Source organism: Quercus suber, unplaced genomic scaffold, assembly GCF_002906115.3.
Source record: "Quercus suber isolate HL8 unplaced genomic scaffold, Cork oak 2.0 scaffold_20, whole genome shotgun sequence".
Taxonomy (NCBI): Eukaryota; Viridiplantae; Streptophyta; class Magnoliopsida; order Fagales; family Fagaceae; genus Quercus; species Quercus suber.
The window spans coordinates 1,810,091-1,824,875 of NW_027069485.1; the positions used below are offsets into that span (position 1 = coordinate 1,810,091).

Sequence of the window (14,785 nt, forward strand, 5' to 3'; positions counted from 1 at the left end):
GGATGCACATTGGGCTAAAAAAAGAATGGATGCCCTTCCAAACTCTTTTGGGCTTGTGTTGTCTAACATGTAAGTAATAGGATCTAGATAAAATTGCAAATTGGGCTTAAGGACCAGTAACTATAGCTATAACTCAGTAGTGCCCCTTGCCCAAATGTAGGTGGCTCAAGTAGACAATTACTAATTCACCTCATAAACAAATTAGAAGTGCTAATCTTTGTAAGGTCTAGGCACATAATCAATTGTTTAACAAGTTAGCACAACTAAACCAGAACTGCCTTGTAAAGAATAAATAGTTTTATTCAGTAATCTATCTTTTACATTATCTATTTTTTTCACCTTTCTTTTAATTTGAATAGATACAGAAAACTATTAGTGGTTTTGTACATATGTACCTAATGATACCTACTAGTTTTCTCAACAAATATTTCTATCACTTTTTTTCCATTTAGCATCATCCTCTTTATGGATTTTTGCTTGGAGATTTTGATGGCCTTGTAGTGAAAGAGGGCCTCATTTGGACAATTTTTTCTTCATCACCTCCCATTTTCTTGGCATAAAGGCCAGCCTCAAAGAAGCGTTTTACAGCATCATCTACATACTCCTTCCCTTGCCTAACATTCATTCCCTTCCCTATTTTGTCTGGGAAACTTGAGAAGTCATTTTCTCCTTTTAGGACAGCCCCTACCTGCAATAGCTCTTGCTGGAATTCAGTCAACTTGTGAAGACAAATACTTGTGCACCCTGGTTCAATTGGAGCTCTCACCACTAAGATGGAAAAGAATCCTGATGTATGATTTGCAAACTTACAACCAAATGCTGAGACCATCATTCGAATTGCTGAAGCCAAAGGTACCCTCTTTCATTCTTCATCTTTTCTTTTTCTGTCTGGAAACTAAAATTAAAAATGTTGAATATTATTCTTATTTTTTTCAGCAAAAAGAAATAGAATGGAAATATCCGAATCCATTGTCGCTTGCAATTTCCTATTTGGCCTTCAAATATGCAGGTTCATTATAATTAATTTTTGCTCATTTTATGTAATTGCTCTCTTATGTACTGGCTATTTAGTAATTACAATATGACAATTTAGTCACAAAGAAGCTCTTCTTCTCAAACTTATACCTAGAACTAGGATTTTGAGTGTTTGGTTGTGGTATGAATCTAATGGAAGATTAACTGATTGACTTGCAAAAGGAAAAAAAAAAAAAGGTTAGTTACCGCAAGGTTTTGCTGCATTGGCCAATTAGTTATATGGGTGTATTTAGTTCCACAAATTTTGCAGTTTATTTTTTGAATATTTTATTTTTCAGGAGGGTTTTTGAATATGGGCTTGTAAGAACAAACAAGGTGAGCCTATGAAGTTCCGTGGTCGTGGTCATGGTCGGACTTTGCTTGTAGGACAACTACTCCTACCTGAAATTTAATCCTTTTCCTTTTTCCTTTGAATTTCGATGAGAAATTTGATTATTATTAATTATTATATTTAGTTGTATCTTCTACCAAGATTGGCTCAATACAGTTTTTTGAAATAACTAACCGATATTTTCTTTGCATTTCTAATGAAAACATTTTAAGTTTAAATTCAATCTCTCCAACTATCAAATAGTAATAATTAAAAATATATGTTTAATCCACTTAATGGTAATTGGGTTGGAATTTTTTTTTTTTTTTTTATTTTTGGGAAAAATGCTAAAGCTAGTACAAATTTTTATAGAAAAAACTTATAAATTGTGTGGCAATATATGAGATTGGTGGAACTTCAGCATGGTAATATTATAATGCATTATTAATTTACTATAGAACTAAACAAATGCAGTGGGACACTTTTTCTTTTATTGTTGAATAAAAGTGAAATATAGTTGTAATAGTATTATAGAAACTTTTCTTCGTATACTGTTTTTCTTTCTTATCTCTTTTTTTCCAATTCTTTGATGCTTCTTTCTTGTCTCCTTATTTTGGTTGTTTCTCTTGGACTAAAAACTACTACTAATAGCTATCAGTATTAAGTTTTGTACCTTTTCTTTAAAAGCTTTTTGTTGCCTCTCTCTCTCTCTCTCTCTCATATTAATTTTAAGTGTAGAATTGCCCTTGATGAAAGTTACGTTTCTTTTTTCTTTGTTAAGTAAATGACTCCAACAAAAATCTCCTACATAGGATGACTAGCTAGGCAGCTAGACTTTTACTTTTTCTAAGTTCAGTAACTTTTAGATTGTTTTTTAAATTTCTGGACCATTAAAGTTGGCTGGAGACCTTACTTCACATTAAAAGGGGGAGAGGTGTCACTTGGTTGGAATGAGTAAGGACTAGTAGCGCTTTTGGGAACATTGTAGTTGTTGTATTGTTGATAGGACTTTGTTTTGAAAATTAAATTCTCAGTTAAATTTTTTATGTCATAGGTGATGAATTAACTATAGTCCTAAAGATTTAAGCTGTTAAAAAAATTATGAATTTAATTGTTTACTTTTTAAATGGGGGTAGAGTGGAGATAGGGTTTGAAATTAGGACCTTCTCTATTAATGATAAATTACCAATTGTAACAGAAGTATAAGTTGCTTGGAATTGGGGAATTTGATCACTTATTTAATATTGTAACAATAGACTGCAACCACCTCCTAATTAGCATGTAGCCTGAAGTTTATTGCATTGGGTGTAAGGTTGAATTTAATCAACCATCTTGTTGGCTTTATTCCGTGCCAAATTTGCTTGTAATTTAGCAATTAGTAATCCTGTATTTAGGTGGGAATCATGTAAGGGTAGTGAGTGAGAGAGTGAGAAGAAATGCTCAAGATTGTGCAAGGATGCAAAGACTTACGCTGGGAATCGCAGGTGACTCGCGACTGGCAAGCCGTCAACTGCAGCACACGAGTGAAGCGTGCAGAGAAAATGAACAGTCATGCTAGTTGGAGCACTACATGACAAAAAGCCCAGCTTGGTTATTTTGTTATCTCACGACTTGAACTTGCGACTCAATTAAGTCGTGAGACCAAGCCACCAACCAGCTTTGTTTTGAAAAACTTGACTCTTCGCATTCCATTCTTACCTTAGTATAAATACCCCTTATACCACGAAATGTAGAAAGCTTCCAGAGAGAATTTTGAGAGAGAAATCCTAGAGAAAAACAAGATTGATTCATCCACAATTTTCACATAGAGACTCTTCAAATTCCTTTACTCTCAGCCTCTCCATTGTTATATCCTTGAGAGGTTCTTACCCAAATCCTTTTCTCATCATACCCATATCTCACACTCTCACCCTCTCCATTGTTACGTTCTTGAGAGGTTCTTACTAAAATCCTTTTCTCACCATACCCATGTCTATGAAAAGGCTATTTGGTGCTTTGGGAAGCAGTTAGGAAGGGACCAATGACTATTGGTTGATGCTATGGGCTATAGCGGAATCCGGTAAGATAAAGAAGACAAAGGTTCGCGCAACCTCGTTGGAGTAAGAAACTTGGAGGGCTTAGGTACACTGGGTAGATTAGGCTTGGAGGGTCTTCTACTGTTCATGTATCCCAACTTCATTCTTTAGTGGATTATTTACCGCTTGGAGGACGGCGAAAGGTTTTACACCGAGGGCTTCAGTTTCCTCTTCGATAACACATCGTTGTGTTGTCCTTATGTTTGCATTTCTCTTCCCTTAATCTTTACCTTTTAATTTCTACCGTGGATGTGATTTTAATTGGTTTATATTATTTATAAAAAAAAAAAAAAAAAAAAAAGGTTTACGAATAAAGAGCTAGATTTTTGCCAATCTATATGCCTTTTTCTATGATCCATTTATGTCTTAATTTTTTATTTTATAATTTATATAATTTATTAATTGGATTTAAATTACATCTCATGTAGTCATTTTATTAGTGTTTTTTTTAAAATTTTTTTTTATAGAGTTTCAACGGAAAGTGTCTATTTTTAATAATTGTGCTTTTTATCATCAAATCAAGACAATAATTATTCTTAAAAAAAAAAAAAAAATCAATCGGGTTTTGGTGTAGGCAATGATTAATCACCAGGTCTCTTATTCAACTATTAGAGATTTTAGTAGTTGTGTTAATTAGAACACACATTTTATTAGTGTTACATTGTAGCTGGCTTTGTGTTGGTAATTAATTTATTTGTCAAAAGTTCAGGTTGTAATTGCATATTTTTGTGTATTCAAATTTTTATCTTTATTTCAATTGTAATTGTATGACACCTATAAGAGCAAAATTATAACTCTTAAAAATCAATGAACGAATGAGAGTCCACTAATCCCTGAGAGGGAAATTTGTGTAGTCTCTGTACCTCACCCTCTTCATAGTGTCACACCTTTGAGAGGAGAATTAATCCAAACACTCTTGATCAACCTTGTGAGTGTAGAGGATTGTTGCTAAAAACCATAAAGGCAATTACAAATGTCAAGTAGTTTTGGAGTATTTGAGAGATTGGATTTGCAGTTGGCAATCAATTTGCATTATCAGATTGCTGAGAAGAAAAATGACTAGCACAACCTTTGCTAGCAAGAGCAAGGAGCTTGGATGCTAGAACAATTACTTACATTATAGGTTGTCTAACTTGTTTTTTTATAGCAATTGTCATTTTAGTAAAATTACTGAATTTGGCGTGGCCCTGGTTTGGTGTTTTCAAGCAAAGTGTGGGATGCCTTGTTTATCAAACCAAGGCAACTCCCTTTTTAGGAAGGGATGTCCTTAATTGCATACTCAAATAAATCTTATTGTATTAATTAAAAAAAGAAAGAAAAGAATAATAATTTTTTTTAATATATATTAATTAAGTGTTTTGTCAATTATTTTTGGGTGAATAGTGTTTTGTCCAAATCTACTACTATCAAAGATGCTGACATAAAGGTAAAGACATGGGTCTGATTAGTTTTCTTCGCAATAATCAATTCTCTTGTTGGATGCACTGTATTTTTGTGCTTATTTTTCACCCCCCACTCCTATATCTCATATTATTGTATTAATACTTTGACATTATCCTGGTTGATTCGATCATGAATTAATAATAATATAATTAGCATTATCATCATCAAATAATGCTAATAAACCAAACTTGGTTAAGTCTAATCTTAACCTAACCAAAGTCCTGCCGCGTATATAGAAAATGTGAAAGTGAATGAAACATGACAAAATAAGCCTGAACACTCTGAATTGAATTGCTCTTTCATGACCACACTACCCACAAGAAGAAGTATAAAAAAAAAATAAAAATAAAAATAAAACACACCAAATTGAGACAGAGACAGAGACAGAGACTTGGATAAACAAACATGGACTATTACATTTAAAGAGAGTGAAGGATGTGGTGCAATGTGTCAAAAGAGATTGGACCCCGTGGATTATAAACCAAGAACTAATAGTTTGAAGCTAGGCCACTCCTCTTGCATGAGCTTTATCCGTTTGGCTTTAAGTATATACAGAATCCAAATAATCCACACTATTTTTCAGTGGCTCTCTTGGCATTTGCGTTCCCATAGTGCCACGTGATATATGACATATCTTTTGGCTAAGACGAAAAAAAAAGAAAAAGAAAACTCCGGATTTTGTTTCGGAACACATAGAACAGTCACAACTTGCGCGTGCGTTATCTCTGTTCACCATATTAGCACATGAACTGAGCTAGCTATAGCCTCTCGTGCGGAAAAAAACTCCAAACCCAGTTCACAGGTACCTATTTCAATCTCAATAATCTATTTTGTTGTTTACGCTAACAAATTGTGTTTTGTTTCTGAGATTAGGGACTGTTTATTGGGTATATATTTATTTTATTCTCTCTTTGATTTTCTTTTTTCTTTTTTTCTTTTCTCATGGTTAAGAATATGGGCATTTATGTTCTAAATGGGCTTTTTGGATCCACGCATGTTCAGTTTTAACTATGATTCAGTTTGATAGAGATTGTTGTTCATTGGCCTTACTGTTTTGTTAACCATGAATATTATCATTATTCTTTCAGTCTTATTTAGTCAATTTTTTTGTTCAGTCTTAAACATCCATTCTGCGTTAATTGTGGATTTATTATTATTTTCCCCTGTTTGATTGTTAAATAAGAGTTAAATATTTTGAGAGTGATTTTAATGTCTGTTAATTATTTGGTTATTGAAATATTGAGAGTGACTTTTAATTGCCGAAGCCTAATGAATGACCTCTGCCATCTTTGCTTTAGCAAAAGGTTGTTTTCAAATTTATCAGTTGCATGAAATCTGGGTTTGTCTACATATCTGTCGTTTAATTGGCACTTCCGCGTGTTTCACCTCCAAGTTTCAAAAGAATCAAAACCCCCTTTACTAACTGTCGAATTATCACCCAAAAAAAAAGAAAAAAAAAAGACTTAAGAGTGTATATAGGCACCTTCATATTTCTTAATTCAAACAATTAAAATGGAAAATATGTTATTTAGTATTTACCATGTAGTTATTCTTCATGGCATTTCTTGGCTTGGCTTGGCTTGTTACTAGCTCATGTTCTTTTTTTATTTATTTATAAATTCATGTTAGGGAACTGAGTTCATAGGTTTGTGTTTCACCTTCTTTCTGGATAGGGGTAACATCTGTGAGAAGGTTACTACTTCATCATGTCTCCCAGGGCATTAGACTATGAGTCGCTGAATGAAAACGTGAAGAGGGCCCAATATGCTGTTAGAGGGGAACTGTATCTTCGTGCTTCTGAGCTTCAGAAAGAGGGGAAGAAGGTATAAATACTCGCTCTCTCTGGCTGTTATGTAGTAATAGATTTTGTGTTGCTTACGCCTTGTTGTTGAGATTTGATTAGTGCTGCTGTTTATAAGCTTTTTGTTCAATTTGTTTCATTTGGCAGTGAACTTGTTATGCAATCTCTTATAGATTTATTGGAGTGGTATGGATTTTAACTAAATTAACCTTCCCTTTGTTCATGGAAATTCTTGAAGAGAGTTCTGATTTGAAATGTCAAATTGTTTGGATCTAGGTTTAAGTTGGCAAATTCCAGACCCAAAAATGTGATGTAGTGAGGGTTGTATACTTTGTAATTTTGTTATGTATTGGTCAATTGCTTCCTTGAAGACTGTGAGTTCGTGAAGACTTGCTCAAGCTATTTTAGGGCTCGTTTGAGCAATGATTTAAATCAGGCAAAAACTTGACATGCATGTTTTATTAGAGAGATCACTTTAAGACTATATTGAGAGAGCGTTAAATTCCCGTGAGCCTAAACTATCAGAAAATCTCTCATCGTGAGTTTCCCTCAAATCACATATAGCTTTCATGTCTCTACCTGTTTGGTAGTATCCCTCTAGAGAGATCTTTTGAGCATGGGGTTCCAGATTGAAGTGGGTGAGTTTGTTTGTGGAGGAGGTTCTATAGAAGAAGGCCAGAGTTTTGGAGCTGTTGAGGCAGGAAGCAAATGGGTTGTTTGCTGGGCTTACAAGTCATGTCTAGAGTTCAAAAATTTTGTGAGTATAGATTGTTTGTAACTTTAGAATCTAAAGGTTTTTAATTAAGTAGGACTAAAACAGAGTTTAAGGAATGTAAGTTTAGTCAAATTAGAAACAAAGACAAAGGGGCAGGAAGACCAGATGGTCAAGAGAAGGGTGGATGAAGTGGAAAAGCGCATCGGAAGTTTTTTGTGATTGTAAAATGCCTATTAAGTTAAAGGGATTTTATTTTTATTTTTAAAAGAATGCTATACAACGAGCTACGCTCTATGGTACTGAGTGTTGGGCTGTTAAGAAGCAATATATTCATAAAATCATTAATGAGTGTAGCTGAAATGAAAATATTAAGATGGATAAGTGGAATACATGGAAAGATAGGATTTGAAATGAGGAAATCCGTTTAAAGATTGGGGTAGCCCCTATTGATGAAATGACGAGGGAGAGTTGTTTAAGATGGTTTGGTCATGTTCAGAGGAGAGCAATTAATGCACCGTAACAAAGAGTGAGTTGATCTAAGTTAAGAGAACAATAAAATGTAGAGGAAGACCAAAACTTACATTAGTAGAAGTAATAAAAAATAACATGTCAAAGAATTAACATAGAGTATAACTTCAAATAAAATTGACTGAAGGAAAGAATACATGTGGCCGGCCCTAACTAATCTGTTGAGGAACCATAACCAACCCAAAATTTTGGGACCAAGGCCTTGTTGTTGTTGTATAGATTTTTTGTAACTACTGTTTCTTCTACATTGGAAAGTTCTTGGGGGTTGATTACCAGAGTTTTTCAAAAGTTTTCCACTTTGTCAGCAGAATTCATATGTTCTTTTTAATTTTAATTTTTATTGCTTTGGACCGTAGTGATTATTATTGTGGTTGTGTCCTTTGCTAAACTGCTAATTTTGGGTATAAGTAACAATTAATCCATTACTTAGTTTTGCTGGGGTCAATCTAATATCATTTCGTATCCTAATATCTGCATTAGGTTTATCCAGCAAGCCTGTCAATACTGTATATGTAGCTTTAATTTGAAGTTAGAATCCAATAGGTTTTGGCTGTGTGCACACTTGCATATGATTATAGCACAACTGTATTGTACGTTGTATTGTACAGTATCATTAGGCTCTTCTATTCTGTTCAAGAGTTTGATTTAGTAGTACCTATCTTAAATGTTATTTTAGTCCAATAAAGCATGATAAATATGGTGCTATCTTTGAAGATAATTCAAACTTCTTTTTAAATGCCACTCTTCTCTGTGTGTGTGTTTTTTGTCTCATTATTTTATTTTTATGTCAACAGATTATTTTCACAAATGTTGGTAATCCTCATGCATTAGGACAGAAGCCGCTGACCTTTCCTCGCCAGGTTGATCACAATTGCCATATATTTTGATTCAGTATTTTTTTTAAAAACTTTTAATATTCACTTCTGGTCAAATCGAATTGTTTTGGAGTTCTTTACAGTATGGTTTGTATTGAACCAAAGAATTGCACTATTGCAGGTGGTTGCTCTTTGCCAAGCTCCGTTTCTACTAGATGATCCAAATGTTGGACTGCTTTTTCCTGCTGATGCAATTGCAAAAGCAAAACATTATCTTTCATTGACTACGGGTGGTCTTGGTAATCTTTTGACCTGCCTTTCATATTTTGTTCTTACAAAAAAGGGATTGAAATATCTAAGATAACAATGTAGTAATCTTTTTAGGTATTTAGGTTTTATCTCATTGTTAAAAGCTACATTTTCAGTTGAGCTATCAAAACCTTTTTCTTTCCTAGTATTATGCTCCTGTTAGCCTTTCTCCTTCCTGTCATAAATTTCCACTTCTCCTCATTGATTTACATCTTATTGCTGGTTTAAATGTTGTTCATTTGGCTTCTTGATGAATTACTAAAAGTTATATAATTCCTTCATTATATATCTAGGTGCTTACAGTGACTCCCGAGGACTTCCAGGAGTAAGGAAGGAAGTGGCAGAGTTCATTGAAAGGCGTGATGGTTATCCAAGGTACTATTGGCCCTTATAAATCTTTGTATATGTCTGATTTTTCACTTTGACAACAAAGCTTTCAATTTCTGTCACCAATGTGTTAGCTGAAGGGGTTCATTATTTTGTACTCTAATAACAGTGACCCAGAACTCATATATCTCACGGATGGTGCCAGCAAAGGTGTGATGCAGATCTTGAATACTATCATCCGTGGTGAAGGGGATGGGGTAATAAATTGTTTTGAAATGAGTCTGTATATAGTTGTCCTCTTGTATCAAGCATGGTTTCTTCTTTGAAGTTCTCTTTTCTTTTCTTTTTTTCTAAATTGTTTTTCCATTTTCTCTTGTTGGTTACCTCAGGGGGCTCTCTGCACTCCCAATTGTTTTGCCAGATTATTCCTTTCATTAATATTTGAGTCTTGCTAGGTTTTGGTTCCAGTACCCCAATACCCACTTTACTCAGCTGCAATCTCTCTATTTGGTGGTTCTCTTGTCCCATATTTCCTAGAGGAGACAGAAAATTGGGGCCTTGATGTCAATAACCTTCGCCAGTCAGTTGCTGAGGCTCGCTTTAAAGGAATAACTGTGAGTATCCAATTGTGAAACTAAGGTGAAACTTGAGAACTTATTAAGAATGGATGGACCGTTGGGTTCTGAATATAAATTGGCATTTAAGTGAATCAGATGTAAGTCAGCTGGTTGACTTCCAGCTGCCCTATTCAAACTTATAGCATGGTTCTCGGGAGAATTTTCCCTGCAATATGCATCTATTTTTGTCATGAAGATTTGTTTATTGTCTTCTTCTATTTTGTATATAATATTACAATGCCTTATTTTCTTCTGGTACGGGCTTCTCAATAAGTAAATCTCGAACTATCCTTTCTTGTAGTGCTTATAACCAACAACTAAATCTCATATACATTGGAAAATGATCAGGTAAGGGCTATGGTGATTATAAATCCTGGGAACCCCACTGGTCAGTGTCTTAGTGAAGCTAATTTGAGAGAAATACTGAAGTACTGTAACCAGGAAAACTTAGTTTTGCTTGGAGATGAGGTTTATCAGCAGAACATATACCAGGATGAGCGCCCTTTTATTAGTGCTAAAAAGGTATATATCCTTGTTCTGTTAGATCTATCTGTGTCTGAGTTTTTGCATGGACTATCAAATTGCTTATATACTCTAGTTTTCTTTAACAATTGGAAGGTTTTGATGGATATGGGGCCGCCTATAAGCAAGGAGCTCCAGCTTGTCTCTTTCCATACTGTGTCCAAAGGATATTGGGGTGAATGTGGACAGCGGGGTGGTTACTTTGAGATGACTAACATTCCTCCCAAGGTTTGTCTTTCTATAAGTTTTTTACTTGTCTATATATATATATATATATATATATCTCCCGTAAGTTGCAAACCTAGCATTTTTTGCATATTTAGGATTTTGTAAAGATATGGATACATCTTACATATATTTCTATCTGAAGTTGCTTGATCAAAATGCACTAAGATGAAGCTAAACCATGTTAAGATGTGGTCTACTATAAGCCTCTGAAATTTTCAGTTATTGTTAGCAAATACCAATTCATGCCATTTACAAACATAAGGAACTGTTTTTCTATCATGTTGATTTAATAAGGTAGTGTTCTGACTTAAATAAGGTAGTTCTGACTCATGTAGAATGAATTTCAAATACAATGAATTTCAAATACAATTAAGCAACCAATGCTCATTCTCCTTTTTGAAATGATATCATGACTTAATCTTGCAGACAGTTGATGAGATCTATAAAGTTGCATCCATATCACTCAGTCCAAATGTCCCTGCACAGATATTTGTGAGTTGAACTCAAATTTTTGTGATGTATTATTCTCCATTGAACTGGGCACCACCAGTTCTTTATTCAAACTAGTATCTCACTGAGAAAATTACTTACTTTTTCCTTTTGCAGATGGGGCTGATGGTGAACCCACCCAAACCTGGAGATATTTCATATGATCAGTTTGTTAGGGAAAGGTATGGCCACTAAGATTCAAGTTTATGCTTTTCCTCCTATTGATCACATGGATATGAACCTAAAAATCTTTCTGCCTTTTGTGGTTACTCATGGTCATGATTGATGAATGGTCTAACTATTACCTTCATTTTGAAGGAGCAGTATTTAATCATTAACAAAACAGTTGCCTTAAATACATGGCAGTCAGAAGGAAAATTAATTTTAAAAATTTTTAATTTTCCTTATAATTGGATAAAAAGGAATTGAATGATGATTCGAATTTTAAATGTTGAATCGTTGATGTTATTTGTGGTATTTAGAGATGGCCTCTTGTTTGTTTGAGTGATGAATAATAGTATTTTATGAACCATGAAACATGCAGCAAAGGAATTATTGAATCGCTTAGGAGAAGAGCAAGAATAATGACTGATGGATTTAATAGCTGCAGAAATGTGGTTTGTAATTTCACTGAAGGTAAATTTTTTGTTTAAAAAGGTACATGTGATGTTTTTTTTCCTTATTTAGTAATTGGTTACTATTTTTGAGTATTCACAAAATTGGCTTTATAGGTGCTATGTATTCATTCCCTCAAATACGCTTGCCACCAAGAGCAATAGAGGCTGCCAAAAGGGCTGGAAAAGTTCCTGATGTTTTCTACTGTCTCAAGCTTTTGGAAGCCACTGGCATTTCAACCGTCCCTGGCTCCGGATTTGGACAGAAAGAAGGGTAACTACTTATATGTTTTTTGTGGGGCTGAATTCTTCTTTAGCTATATTCCCAAGGCATCTTCCTTTTTCTTTTTGAGGCTAGAATAAAGGCCATCTTCCTATTGCTTTCTTTTCAATGCTTCTACTACTACCATTTGTCTAACCATAATTTAAAAAAAAAAAATTGAAAGTGTAGTTCTTAGAAAATTTGCACAAATTAGTTCCCCTAGTCTCCACCCCTATGGTTTTTCACACAATAATTATTTTGTGGAATGTGATTATGTATTTTTGTATTGTACTTAAATAAGCTAGGCAACTTTATGGTTCTATTTCCCACAGCTACTTAAATACAACTGTACCTAATCGATTACTATTCCATATAGGGTCTTCCACTTGAGGACAACCATCTTACCAGCTGAAGAGGAAATGCCTGAAATCATGAACAGTTACAAGAAATTTAATGATGAGTTTATGGAGCAATATGAAGATCATAGAGGTTACTCAAGGATGTAAAGGGATGCTTCAAATGTCTAAATTTGTATAATATTTTTGGTTATCACAAGCCATTTGGTGTATACTCTCCAAACTTTAATCATTCTCTCTCTACCTGGGCTATAAACTTCATGCTGTTGAAGATAATTCTTTGCACTTCCTAGATTCTTGTGTAAACTCACATACAATCTCTCTTATGAATCTTTTTCCTTTTGAACCCCAATAAAATGTCATAAAATAGTGCATCTTTAACTCAAAAGCTAACACTAAATTTGATTTCATATTACCTTGTTCAACCAAAAAAAAAAAAAAAAAGATTTAATATTGCTAAGAATTCACATATAGGTTCCTTTACTGTCCTGTATTGTTTCTTCTTTCTCATAGTTTATTTTTAATGGTTGCCATTATGAAAATGAGACATAAAACTTATTATTAGTTTTCTCCGATATTTCAATAAGTTTACTAACAATCTTGTTGCCTAATTGGTTGAAACCTCAATTTTCAAGAGAGACATTTATGATTCAGATCCCCCAACTATTGTTGTATAAAATTTTTTTTGAATAAATTTCCTTGTAAAAAATTATAATATTTAGTTATCTTATAGACAAAACAGAAATCACACTATATATAAGTGTTCACAAATTGAAAATTGCATGATATAGTGGTTAATATAGCATGTTTCATGCCTAGCTACTAAAAAAATGTATATATCCTTCAGTTTTTTTATTTTTATTTTATTTATTTTTTTAACATTCTTGATGGTGTGTTACTAATTTATTTCCCTTTCTATTTGACATTGCTTCAATTGTTGCATGATATAGTGTTTTAATTGTTTTTCACATAAAAAAAAAAAAAAATTGCTTCTCATATAAATCTTAGAAAAATTATATTAAAATTTCATTATGTTATAACAAAATAAATATATTTATTCTATTACACACACATATAAATTACATGTGATTGAAAGGAATTAGAAAATTTAAAAGACTAAGATTTATTTTAGTGAATTCAAAAATATTTAATTTTTTTTTTTTTTATGGTTTTTGTATCAATTGTTGTCAAAATAACTAAACATGAGTAAGAATTTCTTATTCTAAATTTCTTATTATTATTCCAACTAAAAATTATCTCTTATATAGAGTTTATAAAAATAGTCATATAAATTCATTTGATATAAATAATTAATACACAACTATAGATAATTAATATATGTATTTACCTATTGGCTAATTTAATGAACTAATACTTTGATAAAAATGCAAACTATGTTGATTTAGAATCCTAAATAAAGAGAACTCCAAAGAATGCGCCACATGGTACAACCTTATATTCTCTAACATGAAATCTTTGCTTTTATATATATTAACTTGTAACTCCATGCATATGCATGGATTTATTTAAAAGATATACATTACGATGCATAGTATAGTTCTTACATATACAATTTAAATATTATTGATAACCATTCTTATTATTATTTTTTTTAACTCCTTAAAAATTATTGTAAGAATATTACTAGGTAGAAAATGTGAATTGTCCATTTTTTTTAAATTTTTTATGTTCATTAATTCTAGACTCTTTGGTTTTTGTACACAATAACTCACTTGAATAGATATTTATAATGTGATTCCACATTTGACTTCAAAATTAAGAAATAAAACTTTCTTTAAAAATAAATAATTTAGGGTACATGACGCAAAGTTGGACTTCTATTGTAGAATCTAATTGGATTTTCTCTAAACTTTACTTATTAATATATATATATATATATATATATATATATATATATATATATATATATATATATATATATATATATATATATAATATTTTTGTGCCAAATGAATTGTTTTTAGTTATAAAAAAAAGGCTTATAAATATAAAATCATTCAAACTTTCTCTTCATCTAATTTTATATATAGTGTTAGATATATGATTATGTTTTTTATGATTTATTTATATTGGACTCGTCATTTTCTATTCTAAATTAACTTATTCTGCACAAAAATTAAAAAATATCGATTAGAGGGAACATGTGCCATAAAATTAAACTCTAATTGAAATCTAATTTTTACACTGAATTAACTAACTTGGTTCAAAATTTTAAAATTTTTGATTAAATAGGACACGTAGCGCAAAATTAGATTTTAATTGAATTTTAATTTAAAATCTAATTGGATTTTCTCTTAGCTTTACTTATTATATATATA

At 32.4% G+C, this 14,785-nt stretch overlaps 1 protein-coding gene and 1 long non-coding RNA gene across 3 annotated transcripts; both read left to right on the forward strand.

Moving 5' to 3' along the window:
• Window positions 1-1,535, forward strand: LOC136063222 (uncharacterized). The gene is made up of 3 exons (XR_010624929.1): window positions 1-852; window positions 937-1,009; window positions 1,314-1,535. It is a non-coding gene; the product is annotated as an uncharacterized LOC136063222 (long non-coding RNA).
• A 3,760-nt stretch (window positions 1,536-5,295) lies between these two features.
• LOC112010088 (glutamate--glyoxylate aminotransferase 2) lies at window positions 5,296-12,803 on the forward strand. 2 transcript variants are annotated; one of them, XM_024042426.2, is made up of 14 exons: window positions 5,296-5,665; window positions 6,537-6,686; window positions 8,702-8,767; window positions 8,904-9,021; window positions 9,325-9,406; window positions 9,528-9,615; window positions 9,814-9,972; window positions 10,324-10,497; window positions 10,594-10,725; window positions 11,152-11,217; window positions 11,332-11,396; window positions 11,759-11,850; window positions 11,946-12,102; window positions 12,467-12,803. In XM_024042426.2, exons 2-14 carry the CDS (start codon window positions 6,570-6,572, stop codon window positions 12,594-12,596), a joined length of 1,446 nt encoding a protein of 481 aa, XP_023898194.1. In that variant the 5' UTR covers window positions 5,296-5,665; window positions 6,537-6,569; the 3' UTR covers window positions 12,597-12,803. The 2 variants fall into 2 exon arrangements, with proteins under 2 accessions (XP_023898194.1, XP_065618851.1); XM_065762779.1 differs by lacking the exon at window positions 5,296-5,665 and adding an exon at window positions 5,688-5,750.
• The last annotated feature ends 1,982 nt before the right edge of the window (window positions 12,804-14,785 follow it).

Excerpts from the sequence above, each read along its gene's own strand:
- LOC112010088 (XM_024042426.2), top strand. The coding sequence starts at position 6,570 with ATGTCTCCCAGGGCATTAGACTATGAGTCGCTGAATGAAAACGTGAAG. Across the intron at positions 8,768-8,903 it reads CGCTGACCTTTCCTCGCCAG|GTGGTTGCTCTTTGCCAAGC; the intron begins GTTGATCACAAT and ends GCACTATTGCAG. Across the intron at positions 12,103-12,466 it reads GGATTTGGACAGAAAGAAGG|GGTCTTCCACTTGAGGACAA; the intron begins GTAACTACTTAT and ends TATTCCATATAG.